Below are 24597 nucleotides of genomic sequence, written 5' to 3' on the forward strand. Positions count from 1 at the left end.
GAGGAAGGGGAGAGCACGACTGGTGACCCATCTTGGTGTGGCCGCGTGTCAGCAAACAGCGTGGCTGCAGCTGTTCATGGACTGAGCAAACCCACCAGCTCCCTCTCAAGTCTGAGGCCCAAGAACCTCTTTGAACTTTACTTAGGTAAAGCGCACAGCACATTACTTCTGTTAGCTAGTATTTACTTTTCAAATTTAAAAAACATGTATTTATGAACACCCCATGAATCTGCACATAACACAGTACAGAAATATTTTTAATTAATATTTTTAATAAAAATAAAATTATTAAAATAAAATTTTTATTATTTTTGGAACAAAACCCCTGCTGATATAATTACAGTTGTTCATATGTAAAATGAAAAATTTGCTTTTATCTGTAGCACACTAGATGTGGTTACTAGAAATTAAGTTATTGTCACTGTCATCTTTTCTGAAAAATCCTCTTTGCCCAGGATTTCTCTCCTGGGAAGCTGAGAAGCCTGAGAAAGAAAGGAAAACAATATTATCTCATTTGCTTCTTCTGTGTTTTGCTGCATTGGAATGTGGTTGGAGATTGTTTATCCAACATGTGGATTGTTTTTTCTTAACAACCAATCATGGTCAGGCTGTGTCAGGACTCAGGAAGGAGTCACGAGTTTTCATTAGTATCTTGTTAAGCCTTCTGTAAGTATCCTTTAGTATAGCATTCTATAATATAATTTAATATCATATCATATCATATCATATCATATCATATCATATCATATCATATCATATCAATTAGCCTTCTAAGAACATGGAGTCAGATTCATCTTTCCTCCCCACGATGGGGGACCCTGAAAATACCACAAGTTACAAAAGAGAATGCCCTGTGGAGCATACTCTTGTTACTCAATACCTAAAAGAATGTGCTTGCTGGTTTTGAGTAAGTACCTTTTTATTTTTTAGAGTGGAACCCTTTTAACAAGCCAGACTATCAGAAAAAAGTGAAGCACTGATCTTCTGTCCTTGAGGTAGGTTAGGTTATGGGATGTTAGAACTATTAAAATTGTAATTCTTTCCCAACATTTAACACAAAAGTGATAAAGTCACAAATCACCTCTATAACCAGTATATATGACTTTTCAGTGTGCTTTGTAGCACATTTTAAGATGAACTGGAAGTTAGACACTATACGTGAAAAAAATAATAAAAAAAATATTAAACATGCTGCTGTTCAGAAAGATTGATCTTTAGCTTTCCAGTGAGCTTTATGAATTCTGAGGATTATGCTAGTTTTATATTTAGTCATCTAAAAGAGCAAGGACTGAAGTGAAAATCACTTCAACTTTCACACTACCAAGTGAACTCCGTGACAGAAATTGAACATGAGTGCTGAATATAACACTTACTTGCAGCCATTTCTGGTACACTGTCCTCGCCCTGAGCAGAATTTCAGGCAGGATGGACCAATATAAACTGCAGAGAGAGAAATCAATTAAATGGGAGGTTATGCTATGTGCTAAAGAGAGTATGATGAATACAAGGAAGTGTACAGACCTGATCATACAATTATTGTATTTATTTTAATCCCACTATCTGCAAAAAGGTCTATGAAAGGATATAAATAATTTGGCTGTGTCAAGGATAGTCAGGGATAATTTATTATTTAATGTGTCATGTCCATCTGTGGCTAAAGACAGTACTGTGGCCACTAGTACTGTCTTAATTACTGTCTGTGAATGAGATCAGATAATTTGGTAGGCATTGACCTTTTTCAAATTTTTTCATTGACATTCCTTTCATCTTAGTTTGGAGATATAATCCAATCTAAATATTGGTACATTCCAGTAGCAGTCTTGTAGATTTAAAAAAATATGTCACTGCTTCTCTCATTGAAATCTACATACTTTACTTGATTTGATTTAGGGGAATAAGAACCTGCCCTGATCTGTCTTAAGTAACTACTTATTTTCATACTCTTTCACTGATTCTTTTAAATGGAACAAAATTTCACATCCTAAAGTGCTCAAAAATACACCAGATTTGTTTTACTCTTTTGCTTCATCTTCCTCCAATGACTCCTCATTGACAGTGTTGATATTTGTGAAAATTAGGGAGGATGGACAGATGAGAAAATCTCAGTATAATCTCTTGCACTATAAGAAAGGAAAGTTATAACTTGTGGGCAATATTATCTTAATACAAAATGCTAAAAGGCCTTAACCATGAATAGTGGCATCTTTTCTGTTGAAGAATTGGAGTTACCCACTTGTATTAAAACATTTGGAAGAAACAGCCACTAATTTGAAAATAATCTATAAGAAACAGTACTTCTTCCTTTTCCTAGTTTTATAATGTTGCCCATCACTGCAGGGTGTCAGCTCTCCCTAGCACACACACTCTAAATCCCTCTTAGCTACCCCCTATAACTAAGTCCTCATCAGATTTCATGTGATTTCTAGGTTTTCTCACTTCTCAGGGTGCAAAAAATTATGTTCTGTCTGTTTGATTTTTGTGTCTTTTGAGGTCTTTTTGAGGGGGTGGTAAAAGTAGAAGGGTTAAAGATGTAATGGTGTCATTCAAAATAAAAAAACTTTACAGAAATTGGCATTTTTCCAGAGTTTCTGAAAGATGGCCAGCTTCCAGATTTCATTTAAAACTTGATTCACATAGGAAACAGTCGTGAAGCTAAAAGTCAGAGTGATGAATCTTTGAAAATCTTCCTCTCTTCAAGAATTTCGGTGGATTGCTAATAGTTATGAGTTTTTTCCTACAATACAGTGTAAAACTTTAGTATTTAATAAAGGAAGCATTCAAAACCTCAGAAATTTTTCTTTAAGACTCAATTCCTGTGTCATGGTTCTGCACCTCAAATTCACAGCAAGCACTTTCTAGGCAGATGGTTGGTAAACCTTTTCTTGAGATTGTGCAAACAGGAGCATGCAGCGTCCTTTCATGGAGCTGTATTTTGTTTTATAAGCAAAGGTTTTGCAGATAAATGAATTGTCAAATGATTTTCAAAATCTTGTTTTGTTCTGTTGTAAGGAATTTGTATCCTTGGATTGATTTCATCTTGCTGTGGTTTCTGTGAACCTCTCATGAGTGTCTCCAACACTTAGAGTCAGCATTTTTTAAGATAGCAACTCATCTTTTCTGATACACATAGAAATATTTTCATTTTAAATACCCATCTTTCCCCTTAATTTTACTTTTTGATGTATATAACATCCCTAAAGAGAAGCATTAATACTATACCCAGAATGTCAAGATGATGTTACTTCCAGCTATGATTAAGATAACAATGTTCATTACTTGTAGTGACAAAATTTCCTTAATGATATTACCTTAGCAGCTTCAAGATTTTCTTGTCAATACTAGGCCTCAATATATTTTAAGAATTCTGAAAAATGTAAATATTTACCATTCCTAGGCACCATATCAAACCTTACTGGGAATCACTGCAAAATTTCACAAGCTATTGTACATCAGTATAAATCTCTAAATTATGTATTTCACGCATCTAACCAAACAAATTCTGAATGTAGCTCATTTACTTCCAAAGCACTTAAGGCTAACAAGCAAACTAAAAAATGTTCACTTACTCTTTGTTAACCCTTTCAATCATACTTATTTCTGCATTTCATGCATTTAATCCTGTGTTCCTAAATACTTTTTACTGCCCTTCAAAGTATTCCTTGATAATTCTGGTCCTGGTTTTCCTCTGTAATAAGTAATTTGAATATTTATCAACATAAACTTCTCCCAGTTCTTCAAATCCATTAAAAAAAAAAAGGTATAAGTGAAAAATAATTTTCAAAGGGAAGAACAGTTCCCTGAAACAGATGGCACTTTCCCCTGAAGATATGGTAAACAATGTAAGGTTATTTTAGTATTTTGTTAGCAGCATTGCTTGAAGATGGTCTTCTATGTCCAGAAGCAAAATAAGTCCCAGATGCTGCTCTTGTTGCTTTGGCTGCTACAGTCCATGTCCTCAACAGCCAGTGTGAAACCTACTTATGTAATTAGGACTAAGCAGACATAAGAAATGCTATATTAAACCCTGTCACTAATATTTTTTTCCTGGAAAGCATTCAATTAAACAGAAAAACATTATTAGATTATTGTCTTTTCTAATGGCAGACTCTCTCTCTAGCTTCACAATGCACCTGTTACCTAATGCAACTAAGCAGAACAGGAATTTAACAAACTGTAAATTCATTGACTTGTGATGGTGGAAAATATGTTTACTTGGAGCAGCATACAAAATTTACTTTTCTGCTGTGTCACGATCATGGGTAAGAATACTGACTGTTATCGATTGCCCACATATTTCCAAGGATTGGTCCTGTTTGTCTCCACCGAATCCTGGTGTCACTGGTGAGTGCAGCGTTGGGAAGGGGAATGGTTATTCTGTTCCACCTGAAATACATATAACACAGACATTTTACACTGACAGTTATTATGCAACAGTATATTTTGCAGATACATTTATGTATTCTGGAAGCTTTGTGAGAAGCTTAATTTTAAAATCTGCTCAAATGAAGCATAAATTTACAGCAGCTTTGGAAAATACAAATTAAAAATAAGAAGTCCATATATTATACAGTACATGAATACTAGTTATTGTCTTGTAAAACCCAGCCATTTTCCCCCTGTAGGAATACAGACAGCTTATGGCAAAGACCATAAGCTCCTTTGCTGCAGCAGCTTCCCCATCCCCATGAATATCTCCTAAGAGTGAACTCTGTTTGGTGAAAACCCTCAGAGGGTGAGGAGTGGTGCAGAGAGTTTGGCATGCTGCAGTCTGGGCCATCATTCTTTATCATCCACAGAGGCTGCACTTCTGCACACACCAGGAGTAATGGTTCCTATGAAAATTGTATGGGACTAGGGGCTGTGTGCCATCAGATCATAGCAATGCTTCAACTTTCTTTTTGTAAGTGTTGTGGAAGTTGGGACACCAAGGATTTTGTGCTATGCAGAAAAATGCCACAGCTCATTTTTCAGTGAAAACAGTAGAGAAGAGACTCAATGCTGAGAAGGGTTGATAGTGAAAGTGACACTAATAACCACCTCCATCTGCAGAAGTACAGAGGATGTGCTTCACTGAAACCCAGTGCTGGGATTTCACATGAGTAAATGTGTCTGAGGATGTAAATAAAGCTTTGAGTAGTGTTTTTTCTGACCAAGAAGAAAACTTTTGTGGCTTTGACAAGGTAAAAGTTTCCTTCTTATCAATATGCTGTCCACAAGTCGGTTTGTTTGTCATTTCTCTTTAGCATCAAAAATGATTATTATACCACAGAAGCAGCCCCATGCACTTCAGCTTTCATGACTGGGTAGCCAGGGAGGTCAGAACACTCCTTCCTTGCTGTCCCCAGGTAGTCAAAAAGGAATGATGACCCAGAGCTGTGCGCTTTGCTGCTTTCTCCTGCCCCCTCCAGTTCCCATCTGTAGTGCTGTGCATTTTGCATTTTCAGAGAGCTCTCTCACCCGCTGTAGTTTTCGGAGGCGTAGATGGTGCTGTGGGGCAGGTGGGGCCCTGCACAAATCTCAGGCAAACACTCCATGTGCAGCAGCGACCACGAGCGCCCGTGGTTGGTTGAGAACTCCAAGCTGACACTGGTAACACATGGAAGGAAAGAAAGGAGAAAGACACCATCAGGGTACCTGGCATAGATCTCAATGTAGAAGTACCAACATGGAGAAATCACCAAATCTCCTATTTCTCATAACTGATGAGGAAACAAGAGAGAATTTTAAGCAGAATTTGAATACTAAAATTCCTGCAAATGCAAACATGAGACAAAGTTTCGTGAGTCAAACACGTCATATTTGTCACAGACATGTTTTATGAAAAATCCTTTCCTTAGGGTTTTTTCTCCTGAGAAGCTGAGAGGCCTCAGGAACAAAATGTAAACAACTATTATCTACTGCTGTGGAATGCAACAGGTGCATCTTTGATTGGTCCATGTTTATTATTTCTAATTAATGGCCAATCACAGTCTAGCTGTCTCGGACTCCCGGTCAGACACAGGATTTATTATCATTCCATTTTGATTTCTTTCCTTGCAAGCTTTCTGATGAAATTCTTTCTTCTATTCTTTTAGTATAGTTTTAGTATAGTTTTAATAGAATATATATAATAAAATAATAAATTAGCTTTCTGAAACATGGAGTCAGATCCTCCTCTCTTCTCTCATCCTGGGACCCCTGTGAACACCAGCACAAATGTTTAAAACCCCAAAGGTTTTTAGACTGAGGATTGCCTAAACACAGAGTTCTTGTTGGGCCTCCATCTAGCCAGTGTTTGTATGCTGCTGCTGTTAAAAGAACTGCATTATTTTGTATTTAATATTTCATATTGAAATAGCTTCAGATATGAGGAGAAACCCTGGGTTAATCAGAGCTAAACAGCATCGTGTGAGCACAGGACACCTATAACTGCCAGCTGCCAACTATGACATCTGCAAAAGGTGGCAAAAGACCACTAGCTGCTCATGCATGGGCTGTCTCTTTCCTGAGTTAAAAAAACCCAAATTTCTTACAACCTATAAGGAAATCCTTGGATGCCCTACACTCTAAAGACCTTGAAAAACTAATAGAGAAATTGCTTGACTTACTACAGATTTAGTATTTTACTGAATTATTCTTGTAATTTCCTCCATATGATTAGCTCATAATATTCTGTTTTATTTTAAGTAATGGAACATTATAGAAGTCATAATTTATCTCCTCAATATTAAATTATTGGATTATGAATTTTTATTTTCATGATAATTTGCTGACAATATTACTTTATTTAAATGTACCATCACTGCAATCTCGTGTCTATTAAAACAGTTTATGGAGGTTTTGACTAATTTATTTCAGGTTTAGATGCAGAGATACCTTAGAGGGTCATATTTACTGCTTATATCCAGCACGAGTCTCTCACATTTGCAGTAATCAAAGCATTATTAATAATGCTGCAGACTGGGAGATGTGAAATGCTGCAGTATTTGGGAAATACAAATAGGAAAAATGGTGACCTAATGCTTCTTTGGTTATGGAAAAGCTCACTTCTAGTTCAGAAATAGAAGGAAGAATATTGATCTTTCAAAATATATACTAATCTCCATCAGAAAACAGATTGAGGCAGAGACTTTATATAACATGTTTACTGGCCAGGAATGTTTATAGGCAAAGTTCTCACTTTTCATGTAGGAAAATGCTGCTGCCTTCTCTTCCTATCAAATATAAGTGCAGTGTCTTGATTTTTGCTTCCCTTGAATTCTGCTACCCTGCATGGCAACAAGAACTGTCAGTGTTAATGCAGCTCTTTCCAGCTGGAAGTAGATGCGTTGGGACACAGATAAAAGCTCTCATAGTCTCTTACTTTAAACTCTCAACTCTACAAAATATAAAGTAACTTAATCCTCATAAAATATCAATATAAATATTCTCATATGCATATAACAGAGGAGGAACAGTGGGCAGTTTGGTTTTGTGTTATCCATTTGAAGAAGGATATTAAGAACTTTGAGAGCAGAGTAAAGGATGGGCAAGATGGCTTTGAGCAGCAAGCTGGGATGGGCTGAGATCTGGCTTGCTCAGCCTGGTGGGGAGGGGTGAGCTGTAGCATCCTGTGGTGGTGCAGAGGGCACTCACAAGGAAACCAGAGTCAAACTCTCCTCAGTAGTGTCAGGCACACTACAAAGGACAATAACATAAAGACATGGTTTCATAGTTTTGTAGTGTGCATTAGGAAACATTTTTTCACTTGAGCAGCTGAGGTAGCACAGTGTCCATCTGGTGATTTTTCAAGTCATGGATGGGCAGAGCCATGTCTGACCTGCCCTGTGACCATCCATCCTGCAGCAGCAGGTTTCACCAGATAAGCTGTATAGGTCCCTTCTAACCAACATTTCTATGATTCTATAAAACATGGAGCCTAAAATGACTCCCTTCTCTCCCCTTCCCCATGGAAAAATCCACATTGAATGTCCAAAAGAAGTAAAGCCAGAAAAAGTGTTCTGTGATCAGCCTACAGACAGTGAGCTCCTCACACTGATGGTCATTTAGATGAGGGTCATTTATCACCAGTCTTACTAGAATTAGATATGCTTGTGGCATCAGTAATCTCAGAGAGGCCAGCAGGGCAGGTTTCTGCTGCTGCCTTTAATGTTTTCCTCCTTACATAGTATTAAGAAGTAAATCTCATACCCATTAGAAACTGAAGCAAAAGTCAATCTGAAATCATGAGCGTATTTCAGAATAATGGGCTAAGAAAAGCAAGTTTTGACCTGGAAAGCTATTAAATGACTCTTTATTGCACATGAGACACATAAATCTGGGCCTGTAAAGATCAGGAGAAATGTTAGCTTTTGAGCAGCTTATATTTGTCTTTATCAATGGGATCCCTTCTTCTGAAAAAAGATTTACAAATCCTTGTATAGATTCAATACACCAAAATATACTAGAATGCTGATGCCGAAAAGAATGATCTCTCCAGTTTTACCTGTTACCAGGTTGGTAAGTTCCACATCCCAAATTGATGGAGAACTGGATCATGTGAGTCACTGAGGAAGGGAGCACTGGGAGGACGTGGAAGTAATCCACAGCCCAGACATTCCTGTTGTGGCCTTGGTGACTCTTTTGCTTCAGGCAAAATTTGGTTGCAGGAGTCTGCAGGTCTGGACTAATGACAACAGAAACCAAAGATGGCACCTTCAAAAGAAATTTAAAAAGGCTTAAATAAGTTTAAAAGGTCACAATGTACCGTTTAAAATACAAAAAGAACTCTAACTGTGCTGAACCAAAAGTGCTGTTCTCTCTCCTTGATTCATTTTGTCAATTTTTTTAGCCACTTTTTTCCACACACAATCCCAAATCAAGCCTTTTACTATTATGTGGATAGGTATTTATTAGCACCCTGGGTACCAGTGATGCTTATCACCTCAGAGGGATGGCATGGTTTGGTTGTAAAGGCACAGAAGAAAAGACTGCACCTTCTGTGTTCTGAGAGGGGCAAGTCTATGGTGTCATTTTCAGCTGGGAGGGGAAGGTGATGTTTGTCCTGGAGCCTTTCAGCTCACAGAAGCTGAGGCAGGGTGGTGGATGTCTGCTCTGGATACGTGAGAATGGTGGAGCAGCAGGAGTTCACAGGCATAACTGGGGAGGATGTTATGCTGCTGAAATAAAAGAAAGCACTGCCTCACAAAGCTTAGCCTTTGTCCTAAAGCAATGTAATTAGAACTTTATTATGTCAAAAGAGGATGTCAGCTTTAAAACTGCTTATTTTAAAAAACTTCCACAATGAATTCCATGTAATTTCAGATCCTATCTCTCCCCAAGTTCCCTAATTAATATTTTATTATTTTACAATTACAGTTTCCTTAGTTTTACAAAAGTTCTGCCCTGTCTTTCACACAGAAGCAGGCAAGGAGGGAAGCCATGCACAATGAAACAATGCAAGTGACTCAACCAAACTCAGGCCAAACACTATTGTAAACATTTGGTTTCTAAGTGCTAAAGTTACAGACAAAATTCACGCAGATCTGTGCTTGAAATCAGCAGCATCTTTACCATCAAACTTCCCTCAGACTATGTAAGCACACTGCATTTCAATACCTAGCTCATCTGTGTGCACTTGTATGAAACACCACATTTTGCCTGTTTTACAGCAGCAGAATAAGGAGACCTCAGGGCCAGATAATTCAGGGTAGACATGGTCTAAGTGCTCCTTTGCCCTAGACAGGAAGGATCCTGAAGGCAAGTTCAAGGTCTTTACTGTCCTGCTGGGGGTGGTGGATGTGGCTGCGAGGCAGCTGCACTTTGGGCAGAGGAGATGCTGCCTGTGCACCCTGCCAGCAGCTGCCTCCCATGGCTGAGTCTGTGCCCTCTCACTGCAGACCCTCTCCCAGCCCCTGATCCCACCAGGAATGACCCTCTCAGGACCCTGCTCCTCAGCATCACACTGTGCCTAGAATGAGCTTGAGTGGAAACAGGAGTAATCATTTGTGAGGAGATGTTATCATTGAAGTTTTCAGCTAATAACCGACAACTTTTGCCCATTGCTTTCCTGCCCATTTCCCCATCCCCAGCCAACCCTGAAAATCCTGCCTGGGGCTGGAGTGACCACCAGGAACTGCAGAGCTGTGCTGCAAAGGTGCCTGACTGCTCCCAGGTCTGCACATGATTTATGTGTTTGGGAAGGCCACGTACGAGTGTGGCCTTCATCACAATATTCCTGTGATGGCTTGAAAAGGGAATGATCTGTCCATTCCCAACCACCTGCTTTGTTTAAGACAATTTACCTTGTAAGCAGCATAGGTCAGGGTATCAAGAGGTATGTGCTCCCTCCTGCCTTCAATCTTGGCATACAGTGTGACATCATTTTCATGGGATTCTCCAGAATCACAAATTCCCCCTGCACAGCACATATTTGAGTGAGAAAAAAATTAATTGAAGCCCTTGTTATTGGAAAGTGGAATCATATATGCAGCCTTAATTATGAAAATAATTACAGTCAGATGCTATTTAACTTGGGATCTGAAACAAAAGAACACCATCCCTAAGGACACAGTGTATAGGAAGTGTTTGATCAGATGCACCGTGGCAGAGATCAAGGGGGCTGACGATTACGAAAACCTCAAGTACCTCTTTTAATCAGCTTATCAAAACAATTTAAATAGAAAATGCTGTGCCTCAAGCAATACTTCTATCTGTGTGCTTTAAATCCTATTTACATAGAAATGCTCTGCTGTTGAGTTCTCATCAGTAAACTGTTATTTACTGCTCACACTTCATGCAGTCACACATGTAGGTAGGTACATAACAGCATCTTAAATACTTCTCAGCTGATAGTTTGGCAGCTGAGAACTTCTTCTAAGTAGGAAGTGAGAAAGACTGCAGTGTACCTTATTTGTTGTTCTGCTCCTACTACTGTCTACACCATATCCTAAAAGGGATGGCTGGCTGGCTGGAATCTATTGTACCACACAAAACATGTGTGGTGTGCTTGCCCAACTGGAACAGGGCAGCATTTGAAATATCTTCCTATCAGTAGAACCCAAAATATTCACTAAGCTTCTGTGAAAGAGCAGATGTATTGGCAAATATGAGCATTACGTTCTGCATTATAGTTACAAGATGAATATCATCACACATTGGTATTGTGGAAAAGAAGATTTTAAAACAATGTTTCTGTATTTGAAACAGGAATTATTAATTAATTATTTCCCTGTATAGTATGGTTACTCCAGGTATTAAAAAAAAAATAAATCCCAAAATAGAAATAAAAACAGAATGAGGAAGCTTCTTTGAAAAGACTGCAGAGCAGAAAGATTGCACATATTGGAACACTTTCTCTGCTTTTTTGGTTTTGTTTTTTTGCTACAGCCAGCCAGTTCTCATAATAAACTGGGAGAAGCAGTTCAGAGAACTGGATAACATGTGCATCTCTAATGCGTTTTACACTGTAATAAGGAACATCCATTTGTCTTATCAAATATTATCCTTGCCTGAATGCTCAAACAATTATTTATTTAATTTAAAAATACACAGAGAATACATTTTTCAAACAATATCCTGCTGTCCTCTGTGTCTGCATCTGCTGACAACTTCTCCGCTAAGTTCAGAAGGTTGACAAAATTTCTTTCCTGTTTCTCTTGCAGGTGTTGTAATGCTTGGAAGAAATGAGAAAAAGCATCCTCATTTTCCTGTGCTTTATCCATAATTCATGTAACACAGAGGAGATGTGCAACAATTTAGGAAAACAACATGAGGTCTTCCCCTCATTAAATAAAGTGTGTTTTTTTTCTTGTTGATACAGAAGGCTGCTTGTGAAGGTCACAGGTTTATTCTCTGCTTCCTCCTTTATTATTCTATTATTCTCTTTTAAGCAAAAATCCTCACTTTCTCTAAACATGGTGTTGAGAGAATAACCTCATGGAACTTCCTTTATGTGCGAAATAAAAGCTCTGGAAAAATACTGTGAGCATTAGCTACCATGTTCATGGGGATTCTGCTCTGTTGCAACATCAAACTTGTGCAGTGACAGCACCAGCAGGGAGAAGTGACAGGACAGGCTGGCTCTTGGCTGCTTCCTGAGCCCTGGGAAATGGCTGATGTTGAATTTTGCCCCAGCAAGGAAGGTCCACAGATGATGCTAACACCACAGCAGTGCTTTTCATGAGGGGTGCCACATGTAGAACACATCTCCTCCCAGACCACAGCACTCTCTGTGTGAATCTCACCCTGGGCCAACATTTTAACAGATTTAGGACTTTAAGAATGGAGTAAGAGCTTTTGAGGTGAAACTATTCCATGGGTTCATCAGGGAAGGCTGCCCCACTGTATGCTACTCCCATCTTATCCTCGTGTGCAACTCTCTGGACTCTGATGGATTAGCACCAGGGTCTGCATGGACATGACCACTGGAGGATATGAAAGGAACCTGTAAAACCTCTAAAGATGACAAAGATATGACCATCTCTTAGTGTTAATTAAGGGGCACTGATTGAAATTAGCGTATACAAGACAAGAAGATGCTTCTCCACATGAGAATTGTTCAGCTGTGCAGCACCGCATAATGTAAATCTCACAGGCTTCACATCTTGTACTACATCAGGAATTCATACTCACCCATACTGAAATAAAACCTCAAGTTCCCATAACCTGTGGTGTCCATGTATGGAGTACATATTTTTCTTTCTCCATCTCTGAGAAATACCATAGCTGAGCCAGATTCCAGGGTTCCACACTCAGTACCAATGACAGCTCCAAAGATGTCCCACCTGCAGAGGCCAACAATAGGTGGAGAAGGTGCAGCAGCACACCACTGATAAACTCATACAAAACATGCCATAGGATTCACTGGTATTTATGAAATTAGCTGTTTCTACTCTTATAGAGGACAAAAAACAACAGTGTTTCAAATGTCATCCCTATACCATTACTTTCATATTCAACATTAGCTTTTAAACTCAGTTGACTCAACTAATGCAAAGTTAGTATCAATATTTAAAAGAATTTGACAGAAATGCATGAATTAAGAAAAAAATGAGGCTTTTAGTGAATGCTGCTACCAACTATGTAGTGTTGTATTGTTCTACCATCTTGATTATTTTTTTTCTGGTGCTAAAATGTTTAAAAAATAAATGCATTCTGATTAATTTTGCATAATAAAAGATTTATAGATCAATGAAACTTGAAAAGGCACATGTCCACCATATCTGCTATACAAATATTAAATATGTAGGTAATAGCTGAAAATGCTCTCTTTTCATCTTTTTGAGCATTTAGGGTAACGGTTTTTAACTAACACATGAACAGAGTATGAAAAAAGACTGCTGTGTTTCTAATATGTGATGATATGATCTTTCTCAGTTTTTCTGTACAGCATTTTATCTTATTTTTATTCAGTGATAATTAAAAGGGCTGTTGCAGAATTTTCCAATTAAGTATTTTACATTGAAAATACATTTTCATCATGAAAGTGATGGTTACTTCAAAACTGAATCAAAATGTTTTGAAATACTAGAAAGTGTTGAAATCTTGTGCATTATTTTGGTCTGATATATTATTATTATTCATGTTGAAGTCTTAATTCGTAATTAAGTATTTAAGAATTATAAGGCTGATAAAACAATGAAATTATTTAGAATCACTAAATCCTGATAATCCAAACATTTAACTATCCAGCATGATTCAGGAGGAATGAGAAAACATGGAAGTTCAGAAACCTTTGTGGGAGGCAAAGTCTTTTTCTTTCTCCTTCCACCAGAGACAATCTCTAGCAGGTATGCGCCATATCACAATTTCAAAAACTGTCATTAAAGAACTAAACAGTCTATTTATTAGTTTAACCATTCCAATGATTTCAAAATGCATTTCTGGGATCCTCTAAAAAGCTGTCAGTTTCCCCATGGACCTAAGCTGTGACAGACTGGTGACATGCCTGTTTGGAAATCCTACTTTAAACCTGTCAGTCATTTACACAGGAATTAGTGAGCTTAACATCACTGAAAAGCTTTATGATATAAATAGAAATATTTTAATGGAAGCACAGTTTAATCTAACCCTAATTCTATTGTGCAGATTTTTTAAAGCTAATGTGCAATATAACGTGCAATATAAAAACACAATTTTGAAAATGGGTCTCCCGGGCTGAAGGCAGTACAGAATTAAACAGTTGTGCCTACTTCAACTTACACAAAAAAAATCTCACAATGCTCCATTGATCTTTTGTATGCTCTATTTAGCTCAATTAAAACACTCTGTAGTGACCCACAAAACAGCTCGGGGTCATGAATGATGCAGATCATGGATGTTTCTAGGGATGTTTCCTTTTAGGCAGCATCAGAAATGAAAATTAGAGAATTCTGCGTTTTTTTTTTTAAAGCACTTGAACAGGAGTACATCAACACTCTGCCAGTAAAGAAAATGGAGAAGGATCCTGGGTGATGGCATGATTTAACATTTGTATTTGAACTAATTTATCCTTCACATGACTCTTGGAATTCTTCATTATAAAACATGTGATTTATGGACCAAAACGAGACCAACTGAACATGGAGGTCCAAAGCAAGAGTGGGCCTGCTAGGCAGCCTGACGTGGGGATCTGCTCACTTTTAGGATCAGGCTCTAATTCACACAAGTAAAGAGAAGCAGAATGACAGTGGAAATATGTGTGGTACTTAGAACAGCAAGCCCTCCCCACATAGCCTCCCACTTTAGGTGGTAGATGCAAAAAATACCAACCAGCTGCTTATTAAAAACAGTGATGATTCCCTCTGCCCTCATCTCCAAGAGCATTTGGTGCAGAGGAAAGTGGTAGTGACCCCTATACCTGAGCTTCCTTTAGCTCTCCCTTATGAGGGATGCTTTTGCCTTCCCCTTGAGAGCTGGCAGGCTCCAGCTGATGTGACAAAGCAGTGCCTGAGAACCTCCTGCAAGCTCTCTCTCAGGTATGCAGCGTTCTGTATTTCATATATAGTTTAAATAGCATTTAATAGCATATTTCTCTAAGAAGTGATTAAGGAAACTCACTCAAATGTATTTGCATTTAGGCACAGCACCCAAAACAATTTCCAGAGAAATGTTGAAAAGAGGAACAGTAGTGGTGGCAATTTTATATGATTAGGATGTAGTCATCACCCAAGTTCGGTGTTTATTTATGGCAGCATGCAATTTAAATCTCCATTCTTATAGAACAATAGAAAGAAGGAAGTTTCTAATATAGAGTAAAATTTCCAAAGAAAAAAATAGGAAAAAGGTTATGAGGCCTTGGGCTGACAGAGTGGGGGCAGATCAGGACCTGGCTGCTGGGACACAGAACGACAGAATCGAAGGAGGGCTGCACCCTCCCTTGCCACCTGCAGCTGGAACCAGGCACCCTGTGACAGGAAAAGTGACATTTGCCCAATCCAGAAGGAACTGTACAATTGCTGACCTGGCTTGCAAGTCTCCCAACTTATCTTGACTAAGCACCCAGTTCTGTAGAGAAGCTCTACCAACAGGGCAGATATCCACAGACAGCACTCCCATCCTGGTTTTTTCAGGATGGAAAAAAGATGGAGAGCACATCTCAAAGGTGTCCCACATGGTCACATAGAACACAACACACATGAACTCATTTTCTTCCCTTTGTCTGAAGCAGCACCTGCTGCCATTAGCTGATTATTTGAACTGGGACAGAGTCCACAGTGAATATTTTTTCTGTAAACCCCAAATATATGTATGTGTCCACAGGACATATTAGCATGTATTTTTTAAAAGGTGCTCTTCACTTTCAGCACAGCATAGGCAGCATTTGAATCAGTTGCTAATGATCTGAAGTACTTTGTAGGTTAAAATCAACATTCAGTGGAGACCCATAAATTAGCAGTGTATGTTTCTCACTGCCCTGGGATTACAGCCACTAATTTTTTTTTTTTTAAATAGAAAAGAATCAAGACCTTACTGAGGCTATTTTCTTTTTGTCAGAATTTATACAATGAGGTATATAAAATGAAGCTTCTTTATACCAGGACATATTTTTTAAAGCTCACTCATGTTTTGATAAAAGCAGTAATATTGCTGTCCTAGACATTTTTGTTTATTTTCTGCATCCTTGCAGCAGTTCCTGCTGGATATGGCTTTATAGGGACCCTTTGAATCACAAAGTATATATTCAAAATAGAAATAGTAAATTATCAGCCAGACCCTGAGCTCTTGCCCAGCAGGTATGGCTGTGCTTTGGGTGATGCCAGATGAGAACAGACTGCTGCTTCAGCTTTCCTGCCTCCACCTTCTCCTCCTCTTCCTCCTCCAGCACCAACAGGCATTTGTACAAGCAGGAGCTCTCTCTCAGTAAAGTGAGGCTCACAGCAGTGATCCAGAGGAGATGAATTTCTCAAGGAATTTGATATCACATGGACATGAGCTTGTTAACAACACTCTGGTGTGAATTAACAAAACAGATCACCATCCTGTGTTTCATTAGAATGGTTACATTACTCACAAATGCCATTTTTTTCATTAAAAACAGTGATGACAGGATGGTCCAAAAAGAAACTGTTCCTCCTGGACTTCCTGGTCTTGTTTCTTCCTAAAATCTGCAACCATGTGCTATTTACAGTATCGCTATTTACCTCATCACTGACTACACAGCAAAGGTAAGAAGCAATTCCCTGTTTATCCCATTTCCTCATCCCTGGAGTGCTGCTGCTGGGCTGTGCAGGGCCCTGCTCCGGCTGGGGACACTCACCCTTTGGGCTGGCTCTCAAACTCCTCTGCCCACTGCTCCTGGGCATCCTCCATGGAGAGGTCCACGTCGCGGGTGGTGGCGAAGTTGAACTCGCTGCCCTCGGTGCCGTGGAAGTAGATGGAATTCCCGTCGGACTGGCAGCTGTGCTGTGGGCACAAGGAGCACAGGGGAGCTGAGGTTAGGCTGGGTTTGTGCAGTGTTCACACATTGTCAGAGCTCAGCGTGAGCTGTACTTATCTAAGGGCTCGCTGATGTCTGAAACTAAATAAAAACCAGATGGTTATCTTGGATCTTGTCCTGCCCCACAATTATTGTGTCCTAATCTTGTACCCGCTTCCCTACAAACCCACTACAGACCATGGTAAAACTGTGTTTGCATTGAGAAGTCATGTACCACATCTCTGGGTGTTTATTTTTATTTTAAAGCATCTTCCTTACATCTGGCGCACACACAACTCTGTCTGCAAATAACTTCAGTAGTATTTCAAATATTGCTACAGAGATTTTGTAGGCGTAAGAGTTTTGTGCTGTGAAACATGTCAGATCTCTGGGTTTGAATTTTTGCCAAAAGAGGTATTTGTGTGTAAAATTGCTATGCACTGCCATACAGTAGACTTTGGGCCCCAAGTGTATGGCTGAAAAGGCTGTATCTGCTGTATTTAGCAAATGCTATTGCATAACAAATAGCTCTGGAGGCCACAAGCTCTCGTGATAGAGCAATCCCAGGGGTCCTGAGGCTGCTCCCAAACCCAGTGTCTTCTGCTTTTCCTACTGCATTTCTGCACACACTGCCTCAGCAACATCAAATGGTGCATTGTGTCTCTCCAACACACCACGGCCACCAGAACTCTCCAGGAGTGCTGGCCTGGAAGGAGCTGCTTCTGAGGTGCACAAGGGGGTCACAGCATAAATTTTATTTTTTCTTCCATCCTACTTTTTTTATTTTCTTGTGTGTCAGATAAAAAAGCAGTCTGCCAAATCTGTGAGGCAGAAACAGGTACTAGAATTTTCTAAAGATTATCTATCTTGCCTTAATGCAAACAGAGCACTTTGCAGTTTTTTGAATTCTTCATATTACAAAAAGTACTGACAAAACAAATTCTCTCAAAGACGTCTTTTATTCCTGTGTATGTGTGTGAGATCTTGCTCCTTAAGACAGGAAGCTGAATTAAGGAACTATTAATTAGAATAATTCTGCATTCCTACAACATCTCAGTATTTAAAAAAGAGATACAATAATGCCAAATTGCATTGACCTTTTCAGTATTGTCTGTGCAGTGCCCTCTTTTCTCTGAAACCCTTCGTAATGCGCCAAGGGAAAATATGACAATCACATCTTCTGCACTTAAAAAGGTCATGGGAGCGTCACATAAGGGAATAATTAGATTTTTAACAAAGAGAAAGGTGGGGCAAGAAATGAAAACTGCTCACTACATCTTAGTCTATGGGTTTTTATGAGCAAAGTACAAAATAACACATTTTGTCATGTTCTATAACACTTTATCAATAAAGTCATATAATTGAAATTCTTTTATTGATGATTTTCAAGTATGGTTCTCAATACCTCCGCAATTAATTTATATAAAGGAACATAATTTTTATATTTCTGGAGGTGTCTACATATTGTTAGAAAAGAACTGTGAGTACTTGAAGTCTGATTTTTGTATAGAGAGTTCCTATTCTGTACTTGAATGACAACAGCTCTATGTTTATTAACACAGAATAAATATCACATAAAAATATAACACATTGTAAAAACCTAAAGACTGTTTCAACTGCTAAAATAAACTAATTGCTGTTAAAGTGTTTTTTTCCCAAAGAAAGGTCAAAGCAATAGAATGATCCTGAAGTGTTGATAACTTATCACAGAAATTAAATAGATTTTGTCACAAGTCTCCTTTCTCCTTGGTCTGTTAATGCAGCATACACACAGTATACCATATATGCCACTGAAAAGGCAGAATAATTTACACATCAAATATATTATAACTAGCAGAAATTAATGAGACAGTTTTAGGTCTTCTCTTTGAAAAACAGCAGTTGTACTATGCAGTTATTTATAATGGACTGAGAAATTGCTTTTGTTTACTGATTTTAACCTTCACACTCATCAGTATCGCTAACACCAGAATTTTAAGAATAATTTCTTTGTTGTGCCTCTTGATTTACAGAACTTTCTTCATTTGCTGAAGACAAATCAAGTATCCTTTATCTGTCAATCAATCTGCCACAAAACTCTCATTATCTACACGCAGTCAAATAAATACACTAAAAATTAATATTCAGGCTAAAACTTTATTCAAATTTATACATAAACCTTCATCTCAGGAAACAAACAGCTAAATAGATCCTATTGAGGTAGATATTAGAATTACATACAAGCATTGGAAAATCCTCTATAAGAGCAACTTATATCTCAGGTGCTAAGTTACATATAAGTATGCATTTGATAGTGGGTATGTAATTAGTAATCTCTTGCCTGATGAAAACCATCTATTAAAATAAACACAAATCAGATACAACCTCATTATCTTTTAATATTTGTACATCCTTCTGCTGTCTAGCAGAATATTTATTGAATGGAGTTTTCATTTAGGCTGTCAAGATAAATAAATGGGCAGTTTGGCAAGGGGGGGCATAAATAATTATTTATACAGTGGTGTATGATGAACACTTTATGAAAGCTCAAAATCATAATTTATTTAATTAGTTCTATAAAGCTATATTTCTGCATTTATACAGAAATACTCCATAGTATCTATGAATATGTATTTTATGCATATTTTATGTGTTAACGAACCACACAACGTATGGCTCAAATCACAATCTGCTCCTGTCAGCCTTGGCTCCTGTGAAACAGCTACACAGAAGAGAAGTTCAGTCTGGGGTTTAACTCCCCTGTTATTCTAAATACCTGTGAAACATGTAATAGGAGCTCATGACCTTAAAAAAGAGTGAGAAAGAGAAATGTGCTCTAAACCCAGGTATGGATTTTACAGAAGTTCTGAGGGAGTGCCACCATTTTCTTGCGCAGTTTTGCCCCAGTGCCAGCATCCAGGACCTGGGGCACAGCTGCCCATGGGGGAAGCAGATGTGGATGAGCTCCATGAGCTGAGCTGGCCAAGCAAGGGCCAGGGCTCCTCCCCTCATGGTCTGATTCTCTCCCACCTGCCTGTATAACTATCACCTTTAGATTTTTTCTTTTATCTTCCCAGGCAGTCACTATCTGTCACTGCTTTTACTGCTCTTTTGTTTACCTGATGGGCTGGTGAGGGAAGAAAAACGTCAAAGAGCCCTCAGCTAAATTTTCCAGGAGCAAAGGAAGCCCTGCAGGAGATGGTTCTCACCAGCATTGCCCCAGCTACCTTGTCAGTCTTGTTCAGCATCCAGGAGGCTGCTGAATATGTTGGATTATTTTGTGGGTTTGCAGAGGGCTTGAACAGATTAAGGACAGAATTGAAACCATCAGACTCCTTTTCTCTTGGGTTCAACCCAAGATTTGAATTCAAGTCTTAGGAAAAAAAAAACCTTAAGTACAATTCACATATTGTGTTATCTCTTTCCCAAATTAAAGGTTTTACACTTGTGGTGGAAGGCTACATACTTCCAGTATTAAGGACTGAATTTCACAAGTGTTTATTTTGTTATTCCCAAGAGGTAAAAAATGTGGAATGTACACATAATGAGTTTTAAAACTATTTGGATTAAGCTCTCCCTAAACTGGAGATCCTCTGGATTATGTAATTGCTCTTTTATGAATTCCAGATTAAATTTGTTCTCTGTTTAATTTTAATTTACATTTAAATAATGTATAAAATAAGAGGAAGTCAACTTGCTATGCAAAATTTGTAACTAAAAGGGCCAAATGAAAGCCACTTGTAGGATATTTGCCCTTGCTACCATGGAAGCATCAGCTGTAGGTCCAGAACTGAAGCACCATTCAATTTTGTTTAAAGGGGATTAAATGCACGAGGAACATTTAGTGTGTCCTTGTGCAAATTACAACACTGAAACGTTCAACTAATTTGTAAGGAAAAGTTAATTTAGAGAATGAGTTCTTTGACAAATCTGATAAACATAATTTCACAAAGTTTACTCCCAGATCACCTACATAACAGAACACAAGACACAGGCACTTGAAAGAAGCCTCTTCACAACAGTTGCTGTTGCCCATTGTTTGCAACTGGAATGGGACCATCAGCCTGACATAAGTCAACTGCTGTATTCCTAAATAAACAAGCCCTGCCTGTTGCCAAATGGAAAGAAGCCAGGTTCTGCTCAGGGACTGTGGTGATCCCAAGAGACCAAAACCCAAAAAACCAACAAATATTTTAATTTAGTCTGGCACTACCTTGTTCACTAGCGGTAATTGTTAAGCTATTGCTCTGCAAGAATAGGGCAAAATGAAAATTGGCTGAATGTATTCCTGAATCTCAGCATTCTTGGATTTACTTTCAATCCAATCTTCACTCTGAATTTGCTGTTTCTGAAGTTTTTATACTAGATAGTTATGGTATCACTGCTTTTTCCCCATTTTCAAGGCCCTGCATGGCTCATCCTCACCTGCCTCCACCATTTCCCATATGCCCCATCTTTTCTTTTCCTTGACTGTCAATGCTTGTCACTACATGTGCTGGTGAGACAACCCACCTTGCAGGTCCTTGCCCATTCTCCCCACTGCTCTTGTCAAATGGCCACATGATTTCCTTCAGACATTTGCTTAGTGCTCACTTCAGCAAGCCTTATCAATGATTACACTGAAGAGTGCACTGATGACCAGGATGAGCATTCTCCCCTCCTGCAGCATTTCCTTTTACTCCCATACATTCCCAACCCCAGCTTATTCCCTGTTTTATAAATGGATGGCAATGTCCTGGCACACAGGCTCTCTTTTGGGTTTGTGGATGGAGAGGCAGCAGTGGTACATTCCTTGATAAGGAATCTTTGATGCTACATTGGTATCACAACTACCAAAAATACACTTTCACTCTAAAATTGCTGTTGTCTATGAATATTTTCAGTTTATTACTATAGTTCTTAACCAAATTGTCTACAAGACCCTGCAAGTTTTACTAATTCATATGAGATTTCTACAACACATTGTGAAGACATTAGTTAATGGGAGAGAGCCCAAGCATGGTTTTAAAAACAAACTTTTGTCAAGAGCCCACCAAGCTCTTTATCCTACACTACACTTAGATTTTAGGTTCTTTTAGGAAAGCCTTGTAAGGGAATACAATATAAGCCCATTTGTTGTCATTATAGTGCAAGAGTTCTATTGTCATTACATTGCAAGGGTTCCATGTTGCTAGAGTTTTGTACCTCCTTGATGTTTCTTGTAGGCAGCTTCACTGAGCACTAATGCTTTCCTCTTCTCCCAGTAGTCAACTGACTCCAGTTCCCTCAATAAACCAATCCACTCTTTTATAACACTCTTCTTCTTGGCTACAGGTGTGGCCTGTTAAAATCAGGCCTGCTCCTAATCTTTAATAATTAACCCACCTGCAACTCTTTAAGATTACTTTCTATACTACCTTTATTTACTTATGTTGTATCTCCCTACAATACTTCTTGATCATATGAGATCCAGAATTGTTTAAATTATGACTTCTCAAAACCATTGGTCAGCAAAAGCAGGAAAGTCAGATTTGGTGAAGCAGGCCCTTTACAAGTGGATCTCTTTAAGGTTTCATAACTAAATAAGGGCCTCAGGTAGATCTGGGATCCTACATCATGTAATATGTCTGAACGATCTCCATTTCTCTAAAGACTTGCATGCAAGCACCACATAAGGAGACATCAGGTACCCTCAGTGTGACCTCTTGCCCAGGAGGAGCTGGAGATCTCCAGCCCACCCTGAAATGAGAACCAGCAAAAGCCTCAACCAGATCAGCCTCGGCCACAGCTGCAGCTAAGCACACAGGCCTGAAGATTTTTAGAAACTCAAAAGACAAATATTAGGAATGTAAACAGAAGCACTGAAGTTCATCCTAGCCAGCTTCTGTCCCTGTTGTTCGAGTCAAACTTGTGAATCAATAAATACCTCTTGGCTTTACAGTATGGGATTTCTTACTTGGAGAGTGGAACAGAGGGCAACTAAATGATACAACTGTGCCATTCGGCAAAGCATCAACAGGAAACACTAGTGTGAAATTCCTCAGTGTAACAGATTTTTGGCTGAGGTCTTGCATATCATCTTCCTGAGGTTCATTCCTGCGCTCCCATGAAAATGTTGTTCACCTCTATGCCTTTAAAGCACTCACAGTCATCTTTACCATCATTTAATTAGCTTTTTATCAGTGACGAACACCAATGCTCTTCTTCATATTATCTCCCCTGGGCCTAATGGCCCTGATGATTCTTTCAGACAGCTGTAGCCTCACAATTTATTTTTTGGCGGCATTTCTTGCATTGGAATGAATGTGTTGGGCATTTGGGCAGTGCCAGCTTGCAAAGGGCTGATGGCAGATGGAAAGAAATCTGCCCAGTATGCCTTCACCTCTACACAAGCAGAGGGCCATCAATTTCCCCCATTAAGGAGTTGTCACGCAGCCCACCCAGCTGGAGGAGCATCTCTGATAGCTAGGCTGGCTGGCGTATGCTGTTCAAATACAAAATGCACTTTAAAAAGAAACAAAAATATCGTTTGTCGGCAAATTGAAAATGCGCGGCATTGACCGCAGCCAATTTTTTAATGACTGCAATATTTTAAGTGATTATTTTTGCCACTTCAAATTGCTCCTTAGAGAGGAGAGGTTTTTTAATTAAAATCTAGGCAATGCAAACAGATGAGATATGAGAAGCAGAGGAACAAGAAGAAAGATGAAGAAAATTAATTGAAGCAGCATTGTCAATGGAGCTGTAAATTAGATATTGTGTCTTTCTGGAAATGAGTCATGCAGGTTTTAGAAATTTTAAAATTTTGACGTGATAGCAGGTACAAGGCTAGATTAAGTCCTGATAAAATCACACTTTGTATGCAATGTGTCAGTCAGCAAAGATGCAGTTACAGAATTTAGGGACAACTTCAAATTCTAAATTCTGTGAATTTGGCTGCTAATGCTCCTGGCCTGAAATTCCTTCTTTGACCAAAATAAAGAACACAATGTGATTAGAATACCTTCCCATGAGAAAAACAGAGCTTTAGTCTTTCCTATGTGTTACATTTTTACATTATTTAATGTAGGCTACGGAACAAAAACTTTGGCTGCACAAGCAGGCAGGAGCACAGAGGGTTATAGGGCACCTTCCCTTTCCAAAACAATGGGATGAAACTCGTCCTGTGATGCAGCAAGAAACATTTAATAAAATGTGTTTGCACGCATCATTTCCGATTGTAGACTGTTATTCAAAGGCTAATGCTCCAAACACTTTGCCTGTTTATGAGTGATTCATATGATTTGTGTGGTTCTTGGTTTTCTAGGACATTTCATGATGTTTGTACAACATCAATTGCTCCGGCGATGACCGATTTCCTTAATGAGTCATTTAACTGGCATGATCTGAGCTATTCCTCCATGCCCTGGGAACTACTGATGTTTGGAGCACTCTGCCCTGAGCATTATCTACTCTTCTGAAAGCAATGGTGTGCATTTACACCACTGTAAAATCAGAGTGAGAAAGAATCAAGCAAAGTGGTTTCTATTCTTTGGCATCTAATGGGTCAATTCTTGTTATTTTCATTGACGTGCATCTCACAGTGACCTGTGAAGATCAAATTCTTTCCTTCTAGGAGGCAGGAAGACCCCCTGTGCTTGGACACCAGCTCAGAGCTGATGCTGGCTCCCTGCCATCCCTCTCAACACTTCCAAGCCACAGGGAACTGGCATGGAGAAAGGTGTGGGCTCAGCCTTGCTGCCCAACATCAACTCTCAGCTGCCCAAATGACTCACAGCACTACA

At 38.9% G+C, this 24597-nt stretch overlaps 1 protein-coding gene across 2 annotated transcripts in view; it reads right to left on the reverse strand.

The window, feature by feature from the left end:
• Positions 1-24597, reverse strand: part of RELN (reelin) — a 284897-nt gene that overhangs the window by 102026 nt on the left and 158274 nt on the right. For both annotated transcript variants that reach the window (XM_059471986.1, XM_059471987.1), the window contains exons 11-17: positions 16697-16842; positions 12592-12743; positions 10263-10375; positions 8465-8673; positions 5458-5586; positions 4274-4383; positions 1374-1440 (exon numbers count right to left, since the gene is read on the reverse strand). In XM_059471986.1, the coding sequence (XP_059327969.1) occupies positions 1374-1440; positions 4274-4383; positions 5458-5586; positions 8465-8673; positions 10263-10375; positions 12592-12743; positions 16697-16842 (926 nt within the window). The remainder of the gene's footprint in view (positions 1-1373; positions 1441-4273; positions 4384-5457; positions 5587-8464; positions 8674-10262; positions 10376-12591; positions 12744-16696; positions 16843-24597) is intronic.

Source organism: Ammospiza nelsoni, chromosome 5 (genome assembly GCF_027579445.1).
Source record: "Ammospiza nelsoni isolate bAmmNel1 chromosome 5, bAmmNel1.pri, whole genome shotgun sequence".
In the NCBI taxonomy this organism is placed as follows: domain Eukaryota; kingdom Metazoa; phylum Chordata; class Aves; order Passeriformes; family Passerellidae; genus Ammospiza; species Ammospiza nelsoni.